Below are 24,989 nucleotides of genomic sequence, written 5' to 3'. Positions count from 1 at the left end.
CGGGGCTTACCACTGCTCCTCCGTTCTTATTGGTAGGCTGCGATGTCAATCAAACGAGCCGCTGCGCGGGCGCCGTGCCTTAAAGGGACATGGGCATTGGCGGGCTTCATCACGGCCGACATGGCGGCGGCGGCGCCCGGGCAGCATCAAGTGGTGAGACTCGGGGGCAGCCCTACGGTGAAGGGCGGGACGGGCCGTCCGGCCACTGGCCCTAGGGGTCTCTGGGGGGCAGCAGCGGAGTGGGGCTGACGGCCTGCCCGCCCCCGGCGTGCCGGGAGCCGTGCGGGCGGTGAGAGCGGGCTTGTCTGTTCAATACTGTATATATATATATATATAAAGTCCTATGGGGAGAGGCTGAGGGAGCTGGGGTTGTTTAGCCTGGAGAAGAGGAGACTCAGAGGTGACCTCATCACTGTCTAGAACTACCTGAAGGGAAGTTCTAGCCAGGTGGGGGCTGGTCTCTTCTCCCAGGCACTCAGCAATAGGACAAGGGGCACGGGCTTAAGCTCTGCCAGGGAAAATTTAAGTTGGAGATCAGAAAAAAATTCTTTCCAGGGAGAGTAATCAGGCATTGGAATAGGCTGCCCAGAGAGGTGGTGGATTCACCATCCCTGGAGGTTTTTAAACTGGGATTGGCCGTGGCACCGAGTGCCATGATCTGGTAAATGGACTGGAGTTGGATCAAGGGTTGGACTTGATGATCTTGGAGGTCTTTTCCAACCCAATCGATTCTATGATTATATACATATATACATATTTATATACACACACACGTATACGTGAGTGTGTATAGGTATGCATCTATCTATATACACTGAAATCCACGCTATATACGCGCATGTTTTGTGAAGAGATAGATGCTCCGCTATCGGTACCATCCCCTTTTGCTGTCCCCGTATCGCTCCCTGCGGGTCTTGTTTGCAAGTGAATGGGAATAAAATGTTGAATTCCGTTTGTTTTCAGAAGTGCCTTGGGGTTGTGCCTTTGCCAGGCCAGGCGGCTCTGCAGTGCCGGGGCAGTCGGGTGAGCACAGCAAGCCCAGGGGTCCCAGCAGAGCTGCGTTGAGCCTCGGGTTGATTCTCCTTGTAAAATGAAAATTGTACCTTAAGCTGAGGCTTGGCTTTAGTGTGTCCCTGTGTCCTTAGGCGTGTGTGGGAGCACCTGGCAGACTGCGAGGTCACCTGCAGGTGGCTGCGCGCCGGGTGCCAGAATTTCCTCCTTCACATCCCTCTGACGGTGCTGAGTGTAGAGGAGTAGGGGGAGGATTTGTGAGAAGCTGTGGAGGAGCAGACGATGCAAAGGGTGCAGCACGATGGTGTGTGAGGTTTGTCTCCTGTGAGAAACGTAGTCTCAACGTCATAGGTTTTTAATTAAAGTTTATTATATGATAAAAGCAATTTCATCATGCTGGGTACGATGGACGCAAGCATTGCTCGCCATCGCACACAGAACACAGTGTAACTCAACATTTATTTAGTCTCTACATATATATTCATTCGACTCATGCATAAACATTCTAAGTACATTGTTAAGCAGTTTAACATACACCACTATAGCTAAGTCACTTTTACAGCCCTAGTGATAACCCCACTATAATTTCTGCTCCCCTTAGATGTGGGAAAGTTTTAACTCTTCAACTTTTGTGTTACAATTTATGTGGTCTGTGACAAAGTTATAGGAGATAAAGTGATTTAACACTATCCTGTTTATCTCTCCATGAGTGTGTAAGTTGGAATTTTTGTTTAATTGGCTGGCCATGTTTTTCTCATGTCACTATAGGAGCCCCAATAACTCATTTGTTTTTACCCACACGAATCACACTCAGACTTCTCACGCTCCTGAGGACTCCTGGTTTGGGGTCTCACTGCCCGTCTTGGGGGCTCTCTGTTGTGTGTCTCCTCCCCTGCAGGGTGTGCCCACATTTACACCTGTACCAGCAAGAGCAATTTGAGGACTCCTGTATCCCTTCCTGACTCATACTTTTTTCTAATATGCTTAGAAAAGGGTGTCAGAAGACTAGTTTGAGTAATCAGTAGGTAAACATAGGCCATTTAATTACTTTAGTTAGCAAAACAAGACTTTATGGGGAAAAACTGTTTCCCACTGTAGACTTTTGGTATGTGTTAAAAAAACCCCAAATTTTATGTTTTCTGAACTTTGAAAATAGTTGCTTTTAATGCATATGGCACTCTACAGTAGATACAACAAAAAAATAATGTCTTGTGCCAATATTTCACTCCTATTTGATGTAATTGCTTAACAAAGTGAAATTTTGTCTGCATTTGACTGCAGATATAATTGAAATGTAGAGTGCTCCTGTCTCAGGCTGTATCAGGGAGGTACAGACAGCACTTAAATTGACCTCTGGGTGACAGGGCCTGTCCTTCCTTCTCTACTTCCCTACTTATCCAGTACTGAGGGAGGAGGGCAGGCTGCTATTTGAGATTGTCCCTTCTGAATGACTTCTTTGAAAGTTTTAATAACTGGGTACTTGGCTGTTTTATGCTCAGTGAACTCAGTACTGTGTTATTGGTTTTTTTTTCTCTCCATACCTACATAATTTACCCGGTTTTGCTGGGTTTTTTTCCCTATTTTTTTTTTGATTGTGGGTACCCACATAAAATCTTGCAATAGCCACCTTAGTTTAGTCCCTTTTTCCAGTGCCAAAGTGCAAGTACCAAAGGTGCTGACTTTGTGCCTTCTTGCTGCAGTCATGGATACTTCTGTCTTTAGTTCTACAGTTTGTTTATAAATCATTGTTATTTTTAATGTCCATGGATCTAGCAACTTTGTGTAAGATGAAAAGAAAAACAGATTTTTTTTTTTAACTTACTGAAAGGATTGGTACATCTCTGACTTTAATAGCCTTCTGGATATTTTTCCATGGTGTCCTGTATCTCTTTATTGTGTCAGGGAAGTAACAGCCTTATGGTGGGTCATTTTTACCATCTACACAAGTTATTTGGCTTGAAAAGTGTCCCTCAGCCTCACGTTGCTGATTGTTTTTGGAAAACTTCCCACGTGAGGTGTCTTTTTTTCCCCTACCATGTTCAGTTTTTGAGAGCTCAGGAGGTTGCTGTGAGCTGGTGGTGTGTTAAGCTTTTGCTGTTCTGTGTTTTTAGTGTTTCCTTCTGCCTTCTTGAGTGGGCAGCTGATGGGCAGTGGTAGAAGCAATGGACTTTGTAAGGTTGTGTCTACAGGCCTGTGGAGATTAAATGTGCTCAGCTCGCTGCTGTCACATAATGCTGGTGCACTTGGCTCCTTCTGGGTCTGTTAAGCTTCTTCATTTGCTATTCTGAGGCTTTAATGTGGCATAAGGAAGGAAAGACTGTGGGGAGTATCCTGAAAGAGGGGATGTACAGTTAGCACATGTGGCCTAGCTGAGATTCAGAGCACATTATACACAGTTTTTTTATTTTTTATTTTTTTTTTAGTATTTCACAATATTCCTGAGCATTGCAGGATGAGGCTCCCCATGGGATTTTCAAAGAGCAGGAACAGACTGAGATGATTTTTGATGACTTGAGAGAAACCATGGAGAAGAGCAGGGAATTGCTGTGATAGTTCAGTTTGTACTTTTTGGTGGGAAATTCTTGATGCTGCTTTATGAACTTTCCCAAAGTATTGAGTTGAATTATTTAAAGTCACTATTTGTGCAACTGAATATAAGCCAGTCTTTTGCTTAAATATATAAGGAAAATATACTTGCTAGCAATGATTATTTAGACTGATGCAAAGAATAATTGCCTGTACAATATATCATATTTCAGCACCATCTTTTCAGTATTTATTTCGAGCAGATATCTGTACTGATCCCAAGGGGACATGGGCTCAAGCTCTGCCAGGGGAAATTTAAGTTGGATATCAGAAAAAAATTCTTTCCAGAGAGAGTAATCAGGCATTGGAATGGCCTGCCCAGAGAGGTGGTGGATTCACCATTCCTGGAGGTTTTTAAACTGAGATTGGACGTGGCACTGAGTGCCATGATCTGGTAAAGGGACTGGAGTTGAACCAAGGGTTGGACTTGATGATCTTGGAGGTCTTTTCCAACCCAATCGGTTCTATGATTCTGTGATTATGCTGTTCAAATTAGTGCCTGTTCCTGTATCCAGGTGTAGTTTAGAAGACATGCAACTAGTCAAAAGCTTCTATTTGCTTTGCTTTGTGTGACTTGGTTTTCAAGTGTTTTGAATATGCCAGCTTTTTCTTTCAAGTTTGCTGTTGGCTAAGAAAATGTTACTTTTACCAGTAAAAGCAAACAACAGAATTTCTGTAGTTTGGTGTTTTTATGTAATTTTATTTATTTTATTTATTTATTCTCAGACAAGACTTTACAGGTAAAGACATAAAAGATGATAGAGACATCTAGGGAGACTTTTATGCTGTCAATGCTACTTTTGCTTCAAACTGATTCTCCTTTTGAGTATTGGATTGGGATACCTTTGACTGGAATCAATAGAAGACAATATATATTGATACTTGAATCAATAGTTAGTGTTATTTGTGTTGCTGAGGCTTATTATGTTGCAGCTGTTCCTCCGTTGTCTCTTGCATGTACTGTGTTTTGCTTGGTTCATTTTTACTTCATTATTTGGTCTTGACATTCTGTGTTCATCAATGCAATATCTTATAACACTTGGTATTTTATCAGGAGTGAGGTTTAGGTCTTCAGGTGAGCACTTAACAAGCTTTTAGTCTTAAATTAACACGCTCTGATTAGACCAATGAGGCTGCTGAGCATAAAGCAGTGTGTATTTCCATGCATACAACACCTCTTCAAAATATTTGTGTTAAGATAGTCTTAATTAGGGATTAGTGTTTTATTGACTTTCTGTGGTAGCAAAACTTCTTGTGCAAATGCAGTTATTTTGACTAAAGACACTTACTTAAGATTCTAATTTTTTTGTCCACAACAAATCACTTTGTTTATAAGACAAAATTAGCTGTGCATGAGCTTTCAAATAACTTACAAATTTAATTTTTGCCCTGTATTGTTTTTCCTCCTCACAATGTGTTTTAGGCTGCTGTATAACTATGAGATACTTAATTCTTTATTTTAATTTAGGTCACTATATGCTCCTGATGGTTGGTATTTGCAAAAACTTGAAATCAGCCTGCCAAGATCAGCAGTTGCCCATTGATGTACAAGTGGAGGGGGAAAGCTGTAGGAGGTTTGCATCTGCCTGCAGCCCACTTCTCTCTGGGTGGCCTTCAAAGTCTGTCACTGAAATGTGTAGTGTTGGGTATGATGGAAAGAAATTACTCTTGCACATTAAAAATAAGCATTCGTCTTTCATTTAATTCATAAGCACAGATTGGAAAGCTTAGGCCAGGTAGCCAGTTTTTGAGTCAAACCCATAAATGTGCCACATGCCACGTCCCATTTGCTTGGGAGAATCATCCTAGAAAGCACGTGGTGTAATGGTATTCCAACTGCACGGCATCTTCACATCTGGGTGGTCCCCTCTGGTCACTGAAACATCCAAAACACTACAGATGTTTGTAAAGTTGGTGTAGGCTGGTTGGAAAGCCATGGTCTCTGAGACCACAAGCTGACTGAAGGGCATGTTGCTGCTTAGAGGCAGGAGTGCCTTCCTGGCCATGATCTGCTGCTGCTTTTCCTGTGCTGATTCCACCAACCAGCTGTGTGTAGTGTAAAGTCATTGGAGTGTGTCCTGAGCGGTTCAATATTTTAATGGAAAGATGAATTGAAACCAGTGGAAAAGAGGGGTTGGGACTCTGCAGCTGGGAGGGTGAGGTGAGGGTGTGTCCTGTGTCCCGTCTGCAGTCCGAGCTGTTGTGCTGGGTGAGGGGATGTAGGACACTGATCCTGGGTGTGCCTTATCTTAGGCCACCTTAGTGCAGCAGTTCACATGTAGCAAATGTGGTTAAGTAAAGAGAATTAAGAAGGTGGTTGTTTTCCAACTGATTGTGTATTGTCTTCTCTCAAAAAGCAAGAGACTGTGTATGTAAGTGAAAAACAAAAGTGGAAATTGGAAACCAGTACAAGAGACATTTTTCTTTTGGATACTGTTTTTAGTGGAGGGGGAGTTGGATGTTGAAATGACACAACCTGAGGCTGTAAGGAAGCAAATACAGGTCTTGTGGTATGAGTCTCCCACAGCAGTACTTCTGCACATCATCTGATAGAATCCTGCTTTTCTTTATTTTTGTCGTTGTGGCAGAGGAACAAATGTGCTGAGTAACACCTTTGTTTTATTTTCAGGATGATCTGCACAAAGCTCCCAACTCTACATCAGCCACAGATGGACTCTCTGCAACTTCATTTCTAGAATATCCGAATCAGAAGCCATTTATTAATTCTGATTTGCAGCGCTCGCCATGGAAACCAGTTATTCCCTATCCTGAAAGTAACAGCAGAGGTAATAGGCAGCAAAATTGTTTTCTTACCTGTTTCCAGTCATGTAATGAAATAAATACATGTATGTCCTCCACATCTACAGAGGTCGAGGCATTTTATCCTTTTATCACTTCCAGTGATGTGCAGGTCACCTGTTTTGTAGGTCCTTTGCACTTCTCTTTCTGAAGAACACTTGATGAAAAGGTCAACTTGAAGCAGGAGAAAGATGCTGCTCTTGGGTAGTAGAGAACTGTAAAATTGTCTGAGTAGTTTGTGAAATTGTACTTACATGTTTTCTTTGTCCCCTCTATTCAGCCCTCTCTTCTAATCTTTCCTCTCCTGAGCTCACAGCTGAGTTAGAAATAAGGAGACTTTAGTCCCCAAAATGGTTTGGAGCAAAGGAAGAGGTTTGGTCCAATAGAAATCAAAAGGCTTGTCGGGGACAAGGGGTGCTCCAAGTATTTGCCATGTCAGCCAAGACTTGGAGGATACAGAGAAGAGTTCAGCGTAGTCCTGAGCTCAGAGCTCACAACCCCTAAAAGGGAGGCAATTTTTCTCCCACTTACTCTTGTTTTCAGGCTATTCCTTCTCCTCCCTTTCACGCTCTGGTCTGGGTGTTCATCTCCAGATAAACTGATTTGACTTGCCTGACGAACAAAAAAAACATCCTTGGTTAGTCATCTGTTATTTTTAGTGAATTGGCTTGTCATGCATCTGCCTTGGGATAAGTACAGAAGGCAGCACCAGGAGTTCAGAGACTAGAGCAGGACTGGTCCTTTGATCAGGTGTTTGTCTGGGCATTGTTGCCAAAATGTTCCCTTTAAGACTGGAGCGGCATGGAGGCTTAAATTTATGAACAACTTGATATTTTTTCCTTATGGGGAGAAAGTGAGAAATATTTAGGATTAATCCTAATAGTCAAACTAAGTAAAAAATCAGGATGATAACCTCAAGTCCCTGTTCCAATAACACAGTTCATGTCTGAATTACTAGAGGTTTGATGTTAATTACATAGTAGATGAAATCTCAATTCTTGAAGTACTATTTAAAGTGCAGTATATACTCCCAATGCCATCAGTTCTGAGAGTGCTGTTGACATAACACTGAATCTTGTGACAGATAAAAGATTGAATGTACAGGAAAGAGCTTCCTTTTGAATTACTGATGCAGGTGTATTTTTTTAGATTGTGGAATTTGAATTAGCAACAACCTTGACTTCCAAGTTTTCAATTGGCAACTTTGTTTCAGAGAGTGAATCTGCCAACTCTGAAATAAGGACAGGTGGCAGAAGACAATTATGATATCAAAAAGAATATCCCTTTTTAAAAATTAGCAAATATCTTTATTTTAAAAAAATGTTGATGTGTAAGTAAATTTGAATACATACTGAAAATGGAATCAAACCTGGGGATGATGCAATATATTTCTCTATATTGCATAGCTTTTAAAAATGCAGAAATGTTCTAGAGTGCATATTTCAGTGCATTTAAGGATTATGGGAGTTAACTTCAGATGGGAAAAATGATTTGATTGTTCTTGAGGGTCCCTATTGCTCCTCTAATGTTTAAAAAAATCATATTGAAAAATCCTGAAATTGAGTATAGTGAATTCTGTTTATTCTGGGTTTAATTTTTGTTTTGTGTGTGTGTCTCAGCATGCATAGTTGGTTTTACTACTTTAATAAGAGTGACTAAATGATACTTGGCATCCTGTTGGGTTTTGCCTTGAGTTTCTTCAGTGCTGTATTTTGTTAGTTGTTATTGTGAATATTACAGGGATTTCAGTTTAGCTTTTAAGGGATGGTAGTAACAAATCTGTTTATAGTTTCAGCTATGCCCATTTCAACTGAATCCTAGGAACAGTAATATAAATAGAGAACAGGGTGCAGTTAGTGACTCTGATATTGCAAATAGGGCTAAATTATTAATAACTGCCCCTTAACTGACTTCTGTTACTTCTTATGTACTTAACAAGTACCTTAAAGCAGGTAGTTCTTACTGATGTGATATTTTCATGCTATTCTCATTTCAAGATTTGATGAATTTTTACTCTGGAAAACTCATTCTGATAATTATTTTTACCTTTGTTTTCTGATTTTTATTTTTGGTAATCTGGTGCAATCCCAACTCTTTTAGTGCTCATGCATTCTGTAATAAAAATATATTCTTTCTCTGAAGGGGATTTATGCACAAAGCAGGACTGTGCAGGGGAAAGGGTTTAGGTTGTGGTTCCCTTTACAGAATTAAACAATACAGCTAAGAGACCATCATCAGATTACCAGCAGATGGTCTAATAGGTGATGTGAGTTCTATTGTAACTCCTTTTCTTTTTGTGGTGATGAATATAAAAAAACTTTACTTAATAATTGCTAAAGCTAGGAATGTAGCAGAAAGGGAACATGGTTTAGCACAAAGGAGATGCATGTTTTGGGGGGAAGGAGGGGGACACAAGACCAAACCCAGAAGAACTGAAAGATAATTCCACTTAAAAAGAAACACCTTTGTAGCCCTTCTGATAGCTAACCTTTATTAAGCTCTGTGTCCATTCATGGGAACATTGCGCTTATGTATTTGTTGTGCCAGGAATAATAATGTAGAGAATTGTCAGTATTTGTACTATCTAGTTGTAGCTTTTGTTTCCTTTTTATAGAGAGTCAGAGGATGCACTGTTGGTACTTGAAATCAACACAATATTTACCCGCCTTGTTCTGGGAAATAGTTATATCTTTCCCAGATGTATCAGGTGAAGGGTGTGCACCAAGGACATCTATTTGCTTGAGACTAGTTTTAGAATCAGTTGTGGTTCAAAGGGAAGCAGGTCTTAATTCCTGGAAGAAGCCTTGGATGCTTGTAAGGAACGCTGACTTAGTTACATAACATGCTTTTATACAAACCTTTCAAGTTCAATATTGCCTTGAAGTGATGATTTAATGATATCTAACAAATGGTACTTGTTCAATTGCAGCCATATTTTCTGCTCTGAAGAATCTCCAGGAAAAAATTCATCGACTGGAGTTGGAAAGGTTTCAGGCGGAGGAGAATGTAAAACACCTCAGCAGGGAAACAGCTGACTATAAAAAAGTACTGAGTGAACAAATGCAACACAAAGAGCATGACAACACTGAAGTGTCAAAGAGAAATCAAGGTTGTTTGCAGACTTTATTTCGATACTACAGAACAGTGATATGGATAAAACTTGATTTCCAGAAATGCATAAGATAATTTTAATTTACTTTGTTCAGCATCTCTTGATTTACAGTGACACATGGAGTTACAAATAAATAATTTAAAATAATACTTTGTTTTAGGGATTTGCATACATACAGAAGTTAATTAGGCTTAATATGTGAGTTTCTTTAGGTGATCCTTTTCTTGTTTGTTTTGGAACTGCCTTGAAAACAGAAGAAAAATCCCAGGAACAAACAGTACATGATTTCTGTTTTGTGCCTTCTGTTATTTTCAGAGCTGGCTTCTCAGCTGGCAGCTGCTGAGTCTCGGTGCATTCTTCTAGAGAAACAGCTGGACTACATGAGAAAAATGATCCAGCATGCAGAGAATGAAAAGTCACATCTCTTGGAGAAACAGGTGTGTTCTCAAAAGTATCTCAGAGTTAAATGATAAAACCCACTAACTATCATGATTTTTCATCATTTCTGTAATATTAATACTTTTAAGTGTGAATGTCTGGTTCAGTTGGCCTCTTTATACCTAGCTGTGGATAGCTTCCCTATTTAAATTTCCCAGTCTTCTCATGACCCTGGTGTTTTCTTTGTACATCGGATTTTAAGGCAATGTCAGGCTCTGGTATTAATAAGAATTGTTTGCATCTGTATGATTGGCTTACTGCAATAGCTAATCCTTATCCCTCAGTGTTATTCCCATGTATCACTGGAAAACCCTCCCTTTTGTGTTTACACCCTTCAGATCTTTGAGACTATTCTTTGCTAGCACTGCTTTTGTTAAACTGGACCTGAAATACTGATTCTGTAGAAATAGCAGTAAATTTTCTCTTTCCCACCATCAGTGATTAAAATTTGGCCTCTATCTGAAATGAACTTTATTTCACAGGTGTATGAATCTGTCCATTGGTCTCTGTGGCTGTTCAATTTCAGTCAGTTAAATATTTACTGAAGAAAAAAAAAGGAAGCTATCTCTAATAGCAGCGTAATTAATTGGGAATTTTTTTACCACCTTGGGTTTGGAGGAAGGAGAGACTGCAGAATCCTCTCTTATCAGAATGTGGTTGTGTGTGGTTCCCCAGCATTGGTGGACCAGTAGTGGAGTTTGCTCCTGATTGTAGCACCATCTAAAACTGCAAAGAGGAAGTAGAAGTTCCTTTGGACTGTTCATGGGCCTCCTTTGTGCTCCAGACACACGGCTTACTGTAGATGGTCTTGTTTTATTGTACTTATAAGTTGTTTTCCTTTTCAATTCTCCCTTCAAGGGTTCATTGGAGAGAGATCGGCTTCTTGATCAATCACATGTTCAGTCTAAATTGGAAAAGCTGGATATGCTGGAAAAAGAGTATAGAAGACTTACTACAATGCAGTCCATAGCAGAGGTCTGTCATTTGTGTTGGATACTATATCAGATTTATTTTGTCTGTTGTAATCAGCCCTTTATAGCTATAGATCAATAGCAGAGCTGAGCAAAACTCTGTACTGTAGAGAAAGACTAAACTTCTTTTTGAAGCTGAAGTGTTGTAAAATCTTGAAGTTATTGCTGAAAGTCTGCATGGCCAGGTGGGCATTAGGTTACTGTACACTGCAAGAGTTGGCATTTTGTTAAGCCTTAACAGTGTCCATTGGTCTTCCTCTTGTGCTTAATTGGTGCCTAGGCACATACAACATTGCAGGCATTTCTAAGAGCTCAACTCCTGAGTTGCCTTGCATGCCACTGAATTACTTGCAGTCATTTTCTGTTATGACCCAGATTTAACTTGACTTTGGGGTGTGTGTTCTTTTTTCTTTTAGCCCTCCTTCCTAGGAAACAGAATTATTACTAGTTACTTTGTTGTGCACATTTATGGAGCCTGGCATTGCAAGGCCTCCAGCACTGGATGGCTGGCAGTGGGTTTGAAGCAGCCTGCCTTTTCAGGACTCTTTTTGAATCAGTAGCTTTTACAAGTTCCATGCGACTGTGTTTGGTCATACTCTGTTGTGGTGGATTGACCCTTGAATATTTATAATTTTTTTAATTTTACAATGAGAAATAAAACCAAATATCACAATGAGTGACAGGGTAATCTCTGCTCTGGCACCTGGAGTGCCTCCTCCCTCTCCTTCCTTGATCTTGAGGTCTGCAGGACTGTTCCTCTCACATATCCTCACTTCTCTCTTCTGGCTGCTGTTCCCCAGCCCTTCTCTTTCTGCTTCTTAACTCTCTTATCCCAGAGGTGCTGCTGCCATTGCTGGTGGGCTCTCAGTGGTGGGCGAGTCTGTCTTGGAGCTGGCTGGCATTGGGTCTGTTGGACATGGGGGAAGCTTCCACCAGCTCCTCACAGAAGCCACTCCTGTAGCCCTTCTCTACCAAAACCTTGCCGTGCAAACTCCATAAGTCTTTCTGTGTACCATCTGTGGTGTTGGCTTCTGAGGTCCCATCTGCAAACTTTCTGCTTCTGTAGAGAGACCACAAGTCTCCCAAGCCTGGAAACTATGGAGAACTTAACCAGGGAGAGGCTTCCACCTGCAGATTTCTTCCCTGGTCCCCCAAAGGGCCAGATAGTACATGATTAGATTATGGTACTGAGGATGGCAGCTCTGGATTCTGTCAAAATCATAGTCTTGTCACCCTGCACACCAGCCCTTACCAGGTGCTGAAGTAGATGGTGATTCTCCAGGAGTACATGTTTGGTAGTAAATTTTTAGCTACTTGGTTTGCTGCAGGAACTTTAGACACTAAAATTATTCTAAGTCCCTGAGCCAGGGCAGCTCTAACAACCTGTTTAAGATCTTGACACCCCACTGTGATGAGCTGCAGTTGAGGAGTACCAGTGCCTGCATTGTGGACTTAGGTCAAACACTTGTAAAGAGAACTAAGTGTCTTCTGGGTCTTGTTTGCTGAAAGAAGCAGTAGTTTACTACAGGGTCAAAGCTGTAATAACTGATTCAGCAACTGGAATTCCCTCTGAAGGGCTTTTACCATGTTTTTGTCTGGTGGCAGCTGAAGAATAGTGAGGCTGGGTTGTTTGCCTTTTTGTGGGTGGCTAGTGAAAATTTCAGCTTTAAAGTGATTCTTTGTTTTTTTCTGGATCTAACTTAGAAGCCTTTGCTTCTTTGTCTTTAGGAGTTAGTAGCTGTCACAGTTAAATGTTTTAGTGGACCTGGGTGTTAAATTCACAGAATTTTGCAGCAACTCTGGGAACTGAAAGAAATCTGGATTTAGCTGTGACTGAAGGTCGTTTTTCTTGTGATCATAAGACATTTTCTGGTTGACAGGTCTGTCTGCCTCTGTGGTTATGGGCTATATTCCTGTGTGAGCATCTGTGTGCTAGGTGTTAGCTTATAATCCTGAAGGAGTGACTGCACTCTCTGCTCAGAACAGTTCCATCTGTTTTGTCTTTGATCTCTGCTGTAGTTATGACCACAGGAATGTTTTCAAGTTGAACTTGAAGCAAGAAATGGTGACTGTTTCATATATGATGCGTTGAAACGGATGGAAAGAGGTGAGGTGACTGCTCCAGCAATGGTTTAACTGCCTCTGATTTCAGACACTCCCAGAGCACAAACTGCGTGTGGGTCTTACCTAGAGCATTTCATCTCTGTGGAATCACTACCTGGCCCTATAAGTACCTTATCTTCAAGCAATTTGCTATTGTTAATATTGCCTGTGAAAAGGAAATACTGAGATTCCTATTTATGTGAAGTACTCATAATAAGGGTACCTACCCTAGAAATGCTTTTGAGGCATGTTTATTGCAACTGTAGTCCTACAGTGCAGTCCCTGGATAGCTGGCTGAGAAGATCTGAATGTATCTGTGTCTGAGGATGAAGTAAGGATGGGGTTGTTCCCTAAAAGTGAACTCTGGGCTCTTTGCAAGGCAGCGAAGCACAGAGGTAAAAGCTGTCCTCAGTCTGGAGACATTTCCTCTTGGTGGAACTAGTTTGAGTGCTTATTTTATGACATTTAGGTGTTCTTTATTTCTGAGGTCTCATAACTTTGTCTTGTTTGGTTAAAGTTTTTTGAGGGATGGAATGCCATCCAGAGGGTCTTGAACAAGCTTGAGAAGCACTCCCATGGGAACCTCATATGGGTCAAAGGGACTAAGTGCAAAGTGCTGCACCTGGGTTGGGGAGACCCCCCCAGGGCAGCCCTGACAAGAAGGACTTCTGGGCTCTTGTGCATGAAAAGCTGGACATGAGCCTGTAACAGTGTGCGCTCACAGACCAGAAAGATGACCATGTCCTGGGCTACATCAGAAGCAGCTTGGCCAGCAGGGCAAGGGAGGTGATTCTGCCCCTCTACTGTGCCCTTGTGAGACCCCACCTGAAGTGCTGTGTCCAGCTCTGGGGTCCTCAGCACAGGAAAGACATGCATGGAACTGTTGGATCAGGTCCAGAGGAGAGCCACAAAAACGATCAGAGTGCTGGAACATCTCTCCTATGAAGGCAGACAGAGAGTGCTGGAGCTCTTCAGCCTGCAGAGGAAAAGGTTTTTGGGAGATCTTATTGTGGCTTTTTAGTACTCAGAGGGGGCTTATAAGAAAAATGTTTTTAGTAGGGCCTGTAGGGATAAGACATGGGGCAATGGTTTTAAACTAGGAGAGGATAGACTTGGGCTAAATACAAGAAGCATTTTTTTACAATGAGGGTGGCAAAACACTGAAACAGTTTGTCCAGAGAGGTGGTAGATGCCCTGTTCTTGGAAATATTCAAGATCAGCTTGGATAGGTCTCTGAGCAACCTGGTTTAGTGGAAGGTGTCCTTGCCCATGACAGGGGCTTGGACTTCAGTGACCTTTAAAGGTCCATTTCAACCCAAACCATCCGTTGATTTTGTGCTTGAGTGAGGTGACTGCATGAAACTTAGTGTCTATATTTGCCTCTTTTCTAACAGAAACTGAAATATTTTGTTTCTATTTTTTCTTTGGTGATCAAGCAGCCTGTGTAGGCAGCCCACTTGCTGTGCAGTGCTGTCTTAGATGATGGACAGTACCATTGGGGAGGGTCTTGATTGGCCCTACAGCCTCTTTCTTAATGATAATCGAGTAATCTGTGCAATACTTTCTTTTATAAACAAGAAAACAAAATTATTTTAGGAATCTTAATTTGGATATATAATTTCTAATAGAGTCTATCATGGATGATAGAGTAAGATATACTCTTGCTGTGCAGCTTGATCTGGATGCTGCAGTTGGACAGCTAGCTGAGGGAATACTCATTCATTTCAGAATAAAAGCCTTGGCCCAGCTTCATGTCAATCTTCAATTTAAACAGAATATTTACTGCCATATTTTCATACTAGAAATTTTGTCCAACTTAGCAGGTTAATAAAATGTCTTTATAACATACCACATGGAAATGAAGAGCTATGCCAATAACTGGGCACAAGGGCAGAAGATGATTTTAAATTAGCTGGAATACATCTGTTTTGAATGAAAAAAAAATCCTCAGGAGGGTTCTTTTATCCAACAGAAAAAGTTCATTGCTTTATATAGTACCTTTGTCCTCAGTGTTTGTCCAGGCTTTTGCCTTTTAACACCTTTGTTTAACAGCTCATTATATTATTCTTCAATAAAACAGAACTGAAATATTTACTACCTCAGTGTAGTGTATTTATAAAAAACTACAAGTGTATAAATACAGCTATTACTCTGTATTGCATGCTTTTCTGCCTCAAGTTTGATTAGTGGCATTGTGAATTGTCAGTCTTTGAGGAAGGGATGGGAAGTTCTTTTGTGTACTGGAGCTCAGGATTGGTTTTGTTCTTTCTGCTGTATAAATCGGAAAGCTATTTGATAACTTTCACATTGGGAATTTCAGTGTATCTTGTTTAAACAAGGTTTTCATCTTGTTGGAGGGTTTACAAAGAAATGTGTATCTTTGCACTTAACCCTTTTCTTTGAAAAGGGGCTTCAAAAGAGTTCTTACATGTTTTTGTGATTAAAAAAGGAAATTACTTCAGTTTTGCTTAAAGGTATCTCAGAGACATCGTGCAAATCTTCCTCCCTCTTCTTTATTAGGAAGGTGGCTAGATGCACAAAAATACCATTATAATACCATATAATATACCATAATATACCATATAATACCATACATTATGTTTTTATTAGCTCTTTTGTAGTATAAAGTCTTGGAGGGTAATGTACACAAAGCAACCTACTTTCTAGAGTGTTTTTATAGCTCAAGAGAGAGACAGCCTTGTGTATTGCTCTGAAAGTCATGTCTTAAATTCAGATACCAATTGTGGAAGTAAGAATAGAAAAATCAATGTTAAGCATAAGATTTTTGACTGCTGTATTTATACCTATACAGACAAAGCATTAGCAATTGTTGTAATGCTCAAGTCTTCACTTGCCTTTAAGTCATAAGTTGAACTCATAGTTTTGCTCATGCTCTTAGTATTGTAGGCTTCAGGAAGGGAAAAAAGTGTTTCATTATTAATGCTATTATTTTTATTCAACTTTGACTAGAACAAAATGAAAGAGCTGGAACAGAAGCTTCAGGAGGAAGAACATGCAAGGAAGCTTGTTCAGGAAAAAGCAGCTGAGGTAAAACCAACAGGAAATTTCTTTTGTACTGCTATGCACTGTAATTAGCTCTTCCTTTTTATCAACTTTTCAGCTAAACTTACTCAAAGTACTTCTCATATGCCTCAAAGAATAATGAAATTCTGGTTTTAGTCTTTCTTTTTCTTTATTTCTTTTTCTTCTGTCTGAGGTACCAAATGTTCTGAAGTTCTCTGAGCTTTTTGGGAACCTTTTTCTAGAGCACCTGTGCACTGAAGCATTGATTTCTTCACTAAAAGAAGTTAGTTGGAAAAGAGGAGTAGAAATTCAGAAAAACTAATAATTGAGTATGCGTGGGGATCTCTAAATAGATCAAGGTCAACAAGTGTGCTCCCTTGTTTGTAATTGTAATTACAGTATGTTAGAAGGAGGCAAAAAAGCAACATACTCTTGGTTTATGAGCCCATAAGGATGCTGGTCCTCTCCTAACCTGGAAGTGTGTGCTTGTTAAACACAGATTGTATGCTGAGGAATTGTGGAGGCAATACGTTGGGCTCTAACCTTTGCCATGAGTTTGCTGTGATGGGGAAAGGGGTATCTCAAATCAATCACGAGAAATTGTGCTGTGAATGCTTCTAGATGAGATTGGTTATGACATGATTTGTAAAGCCATGCCATCTCTTCTTGGAAGGAACAGCAAAGCATAAAGGATTCTCACTGTCAACAGGGAGTTCTAAACTCATTCAGTAGATGGTTGGTGGTTGGTTTTTTATTGTTGGGGTTTTTTATTTGTTTGGAGGGGATTTTTTTTGCTGTCAGATTTAATAAAACAGAAGGAATAGTTGCCTATTAACTGTATGCCATGGGATCAATTGAACAGGGTTGGGTGGTTTGATTTCCCTAATACTTTGTCAAGTGTAGAGCACAGCTGTTTTGGCACTTGCCTGCATGGGTCTAATGCAGTTAAGTCCAATGCTGTAACTTACTGGGATTAGTGGCGAGTAGAGCGATTAGAGGAAATATTTAATGTTTAAATTGACCTTGGAAAGGAAAAGTAGCCTACAAATTTGCAGCCCTTGCTTTCTGAGAGCCTGTATTTTAAAACCTCTTGGTTTGCAATTTTCTGCTTACTCTCTCTGATTATTTATTAATATGATTTCAGTAACTCCCCTTATTCCCTAAATTAAAGCTTCAGACAGGCCTGGAAACCAACAGACTACTGATTCAAGCAGCATCACCATTGCTTTCTCCAAAAGCAAGACAACCCAGAAAAAAAGCTAAGCAGCCGGAGAAGGTAAGATGGGGGAAGAGAAAGGCATTTACTTAGGGGTTAAATAAGGATGTCTGCATGTGATGAGGAAAGTAGGTTGCTTCCTTTATTACAAATAAAGGGAATATGGATTTGCTGTATTGTAATTTTTGCTAAATATTTCTCCTCTTTCTTTGCAGAAATGCTCTGTTGGGAGCCATCCTGCTGTGCAGCCCCATTACAGACTGTGTCTGGGAGATGTACCCTTTGTGGCTGGGAAGGTGAGCTGGTTAATTCCAAAGCTTAATGCTCAGTAGCTGCAGCTCCTTAAGTGACTTTGGCTTGGTGCACTCCTGACACCCAGTGGTCACATCACTTAGTTTTCTTTGAGGCTTTTCTTCAGTTTGCCTTTGAAATACTTGTTGGATATTGATAACTTGCTGAGCTGGCATTTCCAAAAATGGGTTTGCCCTGTGCTGCTTCAAAAGCTGTTCTTGTCAGTGTATGTTAATTAGAATAAAAAACATATTGTTGGCAGCAAAACAAAAATGTTACTGTTTTTAAATGGTCTTCAGTATTGTCAAGTTGTTGATGCCATTTAAAAGGAGTCTCTTTTCCTTTCCCTTCTAGTCCACCAGTCCCAGTCACTCAGTTGCTGCCAATGTGCAACACGTCCTACACCTGATGAAACAACACACAAAAGCTTTGTGTAACAGACACGTGGTAAATGATACTCCACTGGCAAAACCCATCAGTGCTGGTCATCCTGTCAGCAGCAAAAGCAGAAGGCCATCCCTGCCAATGGACTCCTCTTCATCTCAGGAAGAGCTCTCAGAAGTGTTGTTGACTCTACAAGATGAATTTGGACAGATGAGTTTGTGAGTTTGGTATATTGTCCATTGCAGGTTATGATTGTAAATGTTTTATATTTTTGCCTTTTGCTTTGAATTTGGAAGGTTTTGCCTGATAAGGGTGTTAGTTTAGGAAATCTGGCTGCAGAGGCTGTTGTTTCTCCTCGCAGTGAAAGGGACATTCTGCTAAACAGTCTGGACACCATACCTGTTATTTGTATGCAGTGGTTATTATATTGAATTCAGAAGAGGTAGTGAAGAAGTGTGGCAACAGCCCTGACACACTGTATGTTGTGGGTTAAACCCTTCCAGCAGCGAAGTATCACACAACCACTCCCTCACACGTGCACACCACACCCATCTCTCCACCCTGCTGGGGTGGGCAGTATGCACCCTTATGCAGTACCATTTACAATCCTGTTCAAGACCCACACTTTCCAATGTCCCAGTTAATCACCATCACCTTTCCAGTGTTTTGATGTATACACACACAGATATCATTCCTATAGTCTATGTCCATGTACTAGTCCACTGAGTTCATTTAGTCCATGACTTTGGACTCATCTGTCCTAAGTCTTTCAGTGCAGGAAAAAGTGGTGTATGGATAGTTGCATGCAGAAGTCACTTGGGGGTTGTGGTGGATGAGAGTCTGGACATGAGCTGGCTGTGCATTTGTGCAAACCCTTTCCTGGGCTGCATCTAAAGCAGTGTGGCCTGCAGGCTGAGGGAGGGAATTCTGCCCTTCTACCCTGCTCTGGTGAGACCCCACCTGGAGTGCTCCTAACATAAGTCCAGCTCTGGGGCTCCTAACAGAAGAAGGATGTGGATCTACTTAAATAGGTCCAGAGGAGACCAGAAAGATGATCAGAGGGCTCGAGCACCTCTCCTGTGAAGGCAGTCTGAGAGAGCTGGGGTTGTTCAGCCTGGAGAAGAGAATGCTCCAGAGAGACCTCACTGTGGCCTTTTCAGTGCTCAAAGGAGACTGTAAGAGAGGTGGAGAGGGACTTTTTACAAGGGTGTGTAGTGATTGGATGAGGGGTAATGGCTTTAAACTGAAAGAGAGCAGGTTTAGATTAGATATTAGGAAGAAATTCTTTACTCTGAGGATGATGAGACACTGGAACAGGTTATCCACAGAAGTTGTGGATGCCCCATTCCTGGAAACATTCCAAGTCAGGCTTGATGGGGCTCTTCTCTGCCTGCAGCAGGGGTTTGGAACTAAGTGATCATTGATGTCCCTTCCAACCAAAATCATTCTATCTCCTGCTGTTCTTTGACCTTTAACCTCACAACAGAGGGGCCCTCCAAGAGACTGGGCAGGATAGAGAGCTGCTTCTTTTCATTTGTCTCCAAAGCAGCTATGTTGAAAGCCCGCCAGTACCATACCCTTTTGGGTCCTTGAGATGCCCTCTCCCCAGACTGTCTGTTCCCAGGGTGCATAGAGCCTCTGGGCCTGTTGCACTGGGGTACTTTTGCCAGTCACTGTCTGGCTGATTTCACCCTCCAAGACCATGAGTTGTTGAGATCCCACTGTCATTCCAGAAATACAAATGGGTTCTGCCCCTGCACAGCTTGATGGCATTAGTTACACTGTGGACCAGGGTCTGTTAGAGCCTGTGAGCTAGATGTGCCACACCATCTAATCCACACAGTCCAGTAGACTCAGTTGTCCTTCTCCTGTACTTCTGGAGACAAGGCTCCTCTAACAGTGCATTTCCCTGCAATTCCACATACCTGTTCTGTGATTGAGGTAGTTTTTCCATCACACTTCCTCATGTTCTCCTTGTGGTCCCACAGACAAAGCCCTGGGTTCCCTGTGGTATATACCCTCTATATACTGTCTCATGCAAAAGCAAGCTTACTCTTTGTGGGTTTTAAGTAGCAACTCAGTCACACACTGCTGCTTGCTCACTGCCCTCTGACACACACCCTCCCCTGATCTGAACGACATCAGCACTATGCTGCTTCCTAGCGCTAAGACCATTCTGGTTTGTGCATCTTAAGGATATTCAGAGTTCTCGGGCGCTGTTGTAATTAGCCGGGAGAAGAAGGGGAAGGCGTGGGAGGATGTCTCCTCCAGGTTGGCTGTCTGAGGAGCTCAGGTGGAAGGTGTAATTACAAATATTCCGCAGCAGGTGGCTCCCGCAGTGCGGAGGGACGGCGGTGCTGAGGACACACAACTCCCCCCGCGAGGAATTTCATGGGCCATACAATTCCATCGTACCATAAATCAGCGTTGTGACCAGCCACTATTAAACTAATACAATGCATGCCTATAAAAAAATTGTTTTCACACACTCTGTCAGATCTGTCATTACCTCAACATCTCGTGCCCCACACTGGGTGCCAAAAAGGACTGTCATAGTTCAGTCCCAGTCAGGCGCTAAATACCATGCAGCTGCTTGCTCACTCCACTCTGGTGGGATGGGGAGGAAAACTGGAAAAAGGTAAAACCCACTGGTATTAAATAAGGACAGTTTCATAATTGAAATAAAGTAAAATGTAATGATAATAATTATGAAAAGGGAAGAGAGGAATAAAATCCAAGGAAAAAAAGCACATGATGCACAGTACAATTAATACCTGATGACTGATACCCAGCCTGTCTCCAGCAGCAATGGGTCCCTCCCAGCCAGCTTTCCCCAGTTTATATGTTGAGTGTGATGTTTTATGGTATGGATTCCCTTTGGCCAATTTGGAATGGCTGTCACAGCTATCCCTCTTCCCCAGCTTCTTGTCTACCTCCTCACTGGCAGAGCAGAAGACACTGAAAAGTTCATGGCTCAGGGTAAGCACTGCTCAGCAACAACTAAAATGTCAGTGTGTTATCAACAGTATTTCCATACTAAATCCAAAACACAGCACTGTGCCAGGTACTGAAAAGGAAACTAACTCTATCCTAGCCAAAACCAGGACGTGGACTAAAACTCCATTAAAGGACAGCTGTATTAGGCATTTTGCTTGTCCTGGATAACAGAATATAATTATTACTGTGCTGCACAACTGCAGTGGGTACAGATACACAGAACTGAATGAGTGCTGAAATCATGCTCTCAGAGGATTATTTGGTCATTTTGAATGTGTGATTTGAAGTTGGAGGCTACTTCTGTTATTAAGATTTAATGTTGCAGGAGCCTGCCACCAGGATGAGCTACTGTAATAATGCTGCAAGCCAGCAAAACTGTTATTACTGGTTTGTTATGGTGTGCCTGGTTGTTCATGCTATGGTTTCCTAAACCATTATTGCTGAAGGGGGCTGTGTGAGCTGTAGAAGCCAAGGGAGCCTGATGCAAGCCTTGTTGTCTGAATTCTATACTAGTGATCACCAGCAGCTGTCAAAACTCATCGAGGAAGCCCCGACCACTGCAGTGAAGGAAGATCTGGAGAGGGAACTTGAAGCACTGGTGGGAAAGATGGAAGCAAAGGCAGACCAGATCAACAAAGTTCGGAGACATCGGTTGCAGGCAAGTTTCTTTTGACTGTGTTTATGCTTATATATGGCTGCTGACTTAGGTGGGTTTTTTTACGTTATATCCTAATCCAGCAGCAATTTAATAAAGCAGAAATAACTACTTTACAGTAGTATTGCCTAGCTCTAGCTTTGATGTCCCAAAGTTAGTCTGCATACCTCCATCCTTAACAATTTTCCTTTACTTTGAGTAAATGACCCATTTGTGTTTTGATTTGTGTTTTATAAGACCCAAAATGCCTGTTCTGCTTATTTTTGCTTATTTTATTTCAAAATGTTTTGAATAGTGTTGCATGTTCATTCACAGCTATAAAATTTATTGGTTTTCTGTTTTCTTGCGTCTTCATTAATTTTAGTGAATTTCTTTCAAAGAGCTTAAACCACCCCCATATGTTTAATCTGGTTCAGTTCATATGAACAGAGATTTGCCCTCATCTGACATAACTTATACATAAAATACGTTCTAGTGAGATTAGCTCAGTTGTTTAAAACTTGGTTGTAATAATGCCAAGGTCATGGGTTCAATCCCCTATGTGGGCCATTGACTTAAGAGCTGAACACGATGATCCTTGTGGGTCCCTTCCAACTCGGAATAGTCTGTGATTCTATGATTCAGCTCTGCTGCTGACATCCAGAATGGACATGTAAAATGCTTGCAGTTAGAAGCGTTACTCACTTTTGATCTCTTGTGATCTTCAGAGGAACTGCTGCAGGGAAGCAGATGTGCTGTAGTTCCCAGTAGTAATGGTGCTGCATATGTGTCTGCACCTCAGACTGCCCAGTTCTCCATTCAGTCTTTGCTGGGGACTACTGAGTCTTACTTAGTGTTGTGTGGTGTTCTTTTTAAAGCTACATTTCTGACAGTGAGTAGCTATTAAAGTCACTAGTATTTGTGTAGAAAGACTTTTCTGCCTTATTTTTTTTAAGCACTAGATGGTAACAGTGACAAATTAACTTTTTTCATTTATAACTTCTACATTCCTAATGGAGATGTCCCACCATAATAAACTTGTTTTTAAAGAGATAACCCAGTAGTTCAGATTATAAGTTAAATACAGTTCTAAAGATGCAAATATAACAGTGCTTTGTGAGGAAAATAAAATATTTATTATTCGAGGTCAGTTGGAACCATCCATTTGCTTAGCTGGGTGAAACAAGTGGTGGGATATTTCAGCTGTTGGGAAGAACTGCTGAACATAAAATGAAACAAGGTCACTGCTTAATGTTGGGGTTTTTTTTGGGTTTCTCTTTCAGCTAGAGAGACTTAAGAGAGAATGCAAGTCCAAAAAGGCTTCTGCTAAGCAAATAAAAGACAGCAAGTTCCCTATTAGTGAGGTCAAAGTAACAACTACAGTAACCACAAAAGGAAAGAATGCTGGTCCCATCAAAGTGAAACCTGGAGAGAAGAGTCGGAAAAATCTTCAGTTGTTAAGAGACATGCAGACCATACAGACTTCACTACAGAAAGATGATATCAGCTGGGACTACTGACTTCTGCAGAGGTGTTCTTCAGCTGCCCCAAACTGGCCAAACTTTCTCACATTCTGGATATAAAGCAGCTGCCTTTCTCGCTGTGTGGAAGAGCCTACTGTACGTGAAGCGCACTTTTGAAATACAGGCTCTTAGTTCTCCATCCTTGCGTCTGATTGTATATATTATGGCCTAGCTTAGAGCACATTCCATTTTTAAGATATCTCGCCCCTGAGTCGAGCAGTAGGGCTCACCAGGTCCTTTCTGTTATGCTTCCAGCATTTCCTCCATTTTCCTTCAGCACAACAGGCACTGCACGTTTATGTGGGTTGGTGTGTGTGTAATGTGCCAATGTGATTTCATGCTACTGTTGAATTGGGAGGTTCCTCAGAATGCATCTTGTTTGAAATCGATGATGCAGCCCCGAGGCTTAAGGGCTTCTTGCCAGTTCTGTGTGCAGCTGCAACGACTCAGTCTCTGGGAGTGTCTGAGGGAAAACAGGTAAACCCTTTTAAAGGTGGTGTGTGGAGCTCTCCTCAAAATGCTTTCCTAGTCCTTGTTCTGCTACATGGCATTAGTCAGCATGAATGGCAGTGGATGTTTGAGTACTCAAAAAAGGAGCAAAATAACTGAATAATTAAGTTGCTTAATGATAAAATGAGATTTTTATACAAAAATCTGACTTTAGAGAAAAGCTGTAGGGGCTGGGGTTTCTGGTTCACAGCTTTGGGTGGTAAAAGAGTGAGATAAATCACAAGTATTTTAAACTGCAAGTGCCTCAATCATGCCATTCAGTCCTGGCATCTTGCTTTTAACTTGAAATATATGCTTTGATGAGCTATCTACTTTGGTAGTGGTGCAATTTTGTGCTCTGACCTGCACAGCTAAGTTATTTATTATGTTAATAATGTAAAGAATTTCCTATTAATGGAATGTACAGAAGACCCAGATTACCTGTGTATATACAGATGAAAAATAATAAAGCCAGCTTGCCTGTTGAGTGAATTGTGGGAAACCTGCACTTCCTTTAATATAGCTTGATGTTTGCTGCAGCACTGTTCCACATTCAGTACCCCTTTTGTGGTGAGGGGACTTCTCCCTGGTCAGGGTGATGAACATAAGGTGATGCACATAAGGTAAGTCAGAGTCGTCCACCCTTGCCTGTAGCTGAACTGGGAGAGAGCTCTACAGGGTCAACACAGGCACAAGGGTTTGAGTTTTAGTTATGTGCAGGTGACCCACCCTGCCTGTCTCCTTGCATCCAAGGCACAGAGGTGTTAGCTGTGATGGGAGAAGTTAGATGCTGTTAACCAGGTATAGTGGGAGTAACCACTTGGAGAGCAGTTCATCCCAGAGGTCTCAAAAAATCAGTAGCTGAAGCTTACACTCGGGTAATTTTGCTTAGGAAGGATCTCTGGACATCAGCTTGCTCAGAGATGGGTTAACTTCAGCAGGACCTCAGGCTGTCCTCACGCAACTCCTTACTCATGGAGGGCTTAGGAGTATTTTAGGCTCCATAGATTGTGCCTAGTGAATGAAGTGCCCACATTGGAAGCCTGCTAGGTGTGAGAGCATCAAGGAGCATCCAGAGTAGATCTCAAATCAACCCAAGTGAATTTAAGCTTTTGGATAAGTTACATACAAAAATGTGAATGCTCCTTTGACAAAGAAGTTACTCTGCCAAGGCATTGTACAGTGCAGAAATTGTGGAGGTTTTTTAATTGTGAAAGTATTTCAGAATACTTTGTGTGAAATATTACAACTTAAGAAAAAGATCAATTTCTGTACTTCACAGTGCATTAGGGGATAGTAGGTTCTGAGAAATTTGGGGTTGTTCAGCCTGGGGTAGAGGAGGCTTCTGGGAGATCTTACAGCTCCTTGCAGTACCTAAAGCTGGAGAGGATATGCAGATGGGACAAGGAGA

General features: G+C 41.5%; 1 protein-coding gene across 1 annotated transcript; it reads left to right on the top strand.

Annotated features, from left to right (window-relative positions):
• The first annotated feature begins 71 nt into the window (after nucleotides 1-71).
• Nucleotides 72-24,070, top strand: CEP57 (centrosomal protein 57). Its single transcript, XM_071555406.1, has 11 exons — nucleotides 72-153; nucleotides 6,227-6,383; nucleotides 9,326-9,505; nucleotides 9,824-9,945; nucleotides 10,805-10,921; nucleotides 15,991-16,068; nucleotides 17,216-17,320; nucleotides 17,476-17,556; nucleotides 17,906-18,153; nucleotides 21,446-21,590; nucleotides 22,850-24,070. The coding sequence occupies exons 1-11, from the start codon at nucleotides 121-123 to the stop codon at nucleotides 23,084-23,086; spliced, it is 1,503 nt and encodes a 500-aa protein (XP_071411507.1). The 5' UTR covers nucleotides 72-120; the 3' UTR covers nucleotides 23,087-24,070.
• The last annotated feature ends 919 nt before the right edge of the window (nucleotides 24,071-24,989 follow it).

Source organism: Pithys albifrons, chromosome 1, assembly GCF_047495875.1.
Source record: "Pithys albifrons albifrons isolate INPA30051 chromosome 1, PitAlb_v1, whole genome shotgun sequence".
In the NCBI taxonomy this organism is placed as follows: Eukaryota; Metazoa; Chordata; class Aves; order Passeriformes; family Thamnophilidae; genus Pithys; species Pithys albifrons.
Note: the sequence above shows the minus strand (reverse complement) of the source record. Positions and strands in the feature narration are given on the sequence as shown.

Coding starts and splice junctions, on each gene's coding strand:
- CEP57 (XM_071555406.1), top strand. CDS start 121: ATGGCGGCGGCGGCGCCCGGGCAGCATCAAGTG. Junction 154..6,226: donor CGCCCGGGCAGCATCAAGTG/GTGAGACTCGGG, acceptor TTTTATTTTCAG/GATGATCTGCACAAAGCTCC. Junction 9,506..9,823: donor AGTGTCAAAGAGAAATCAAG/GTTGTTTGCAGA, acceptor TGTTATTTTCAG/AGCTGGCTTCTCAGCTGGCA.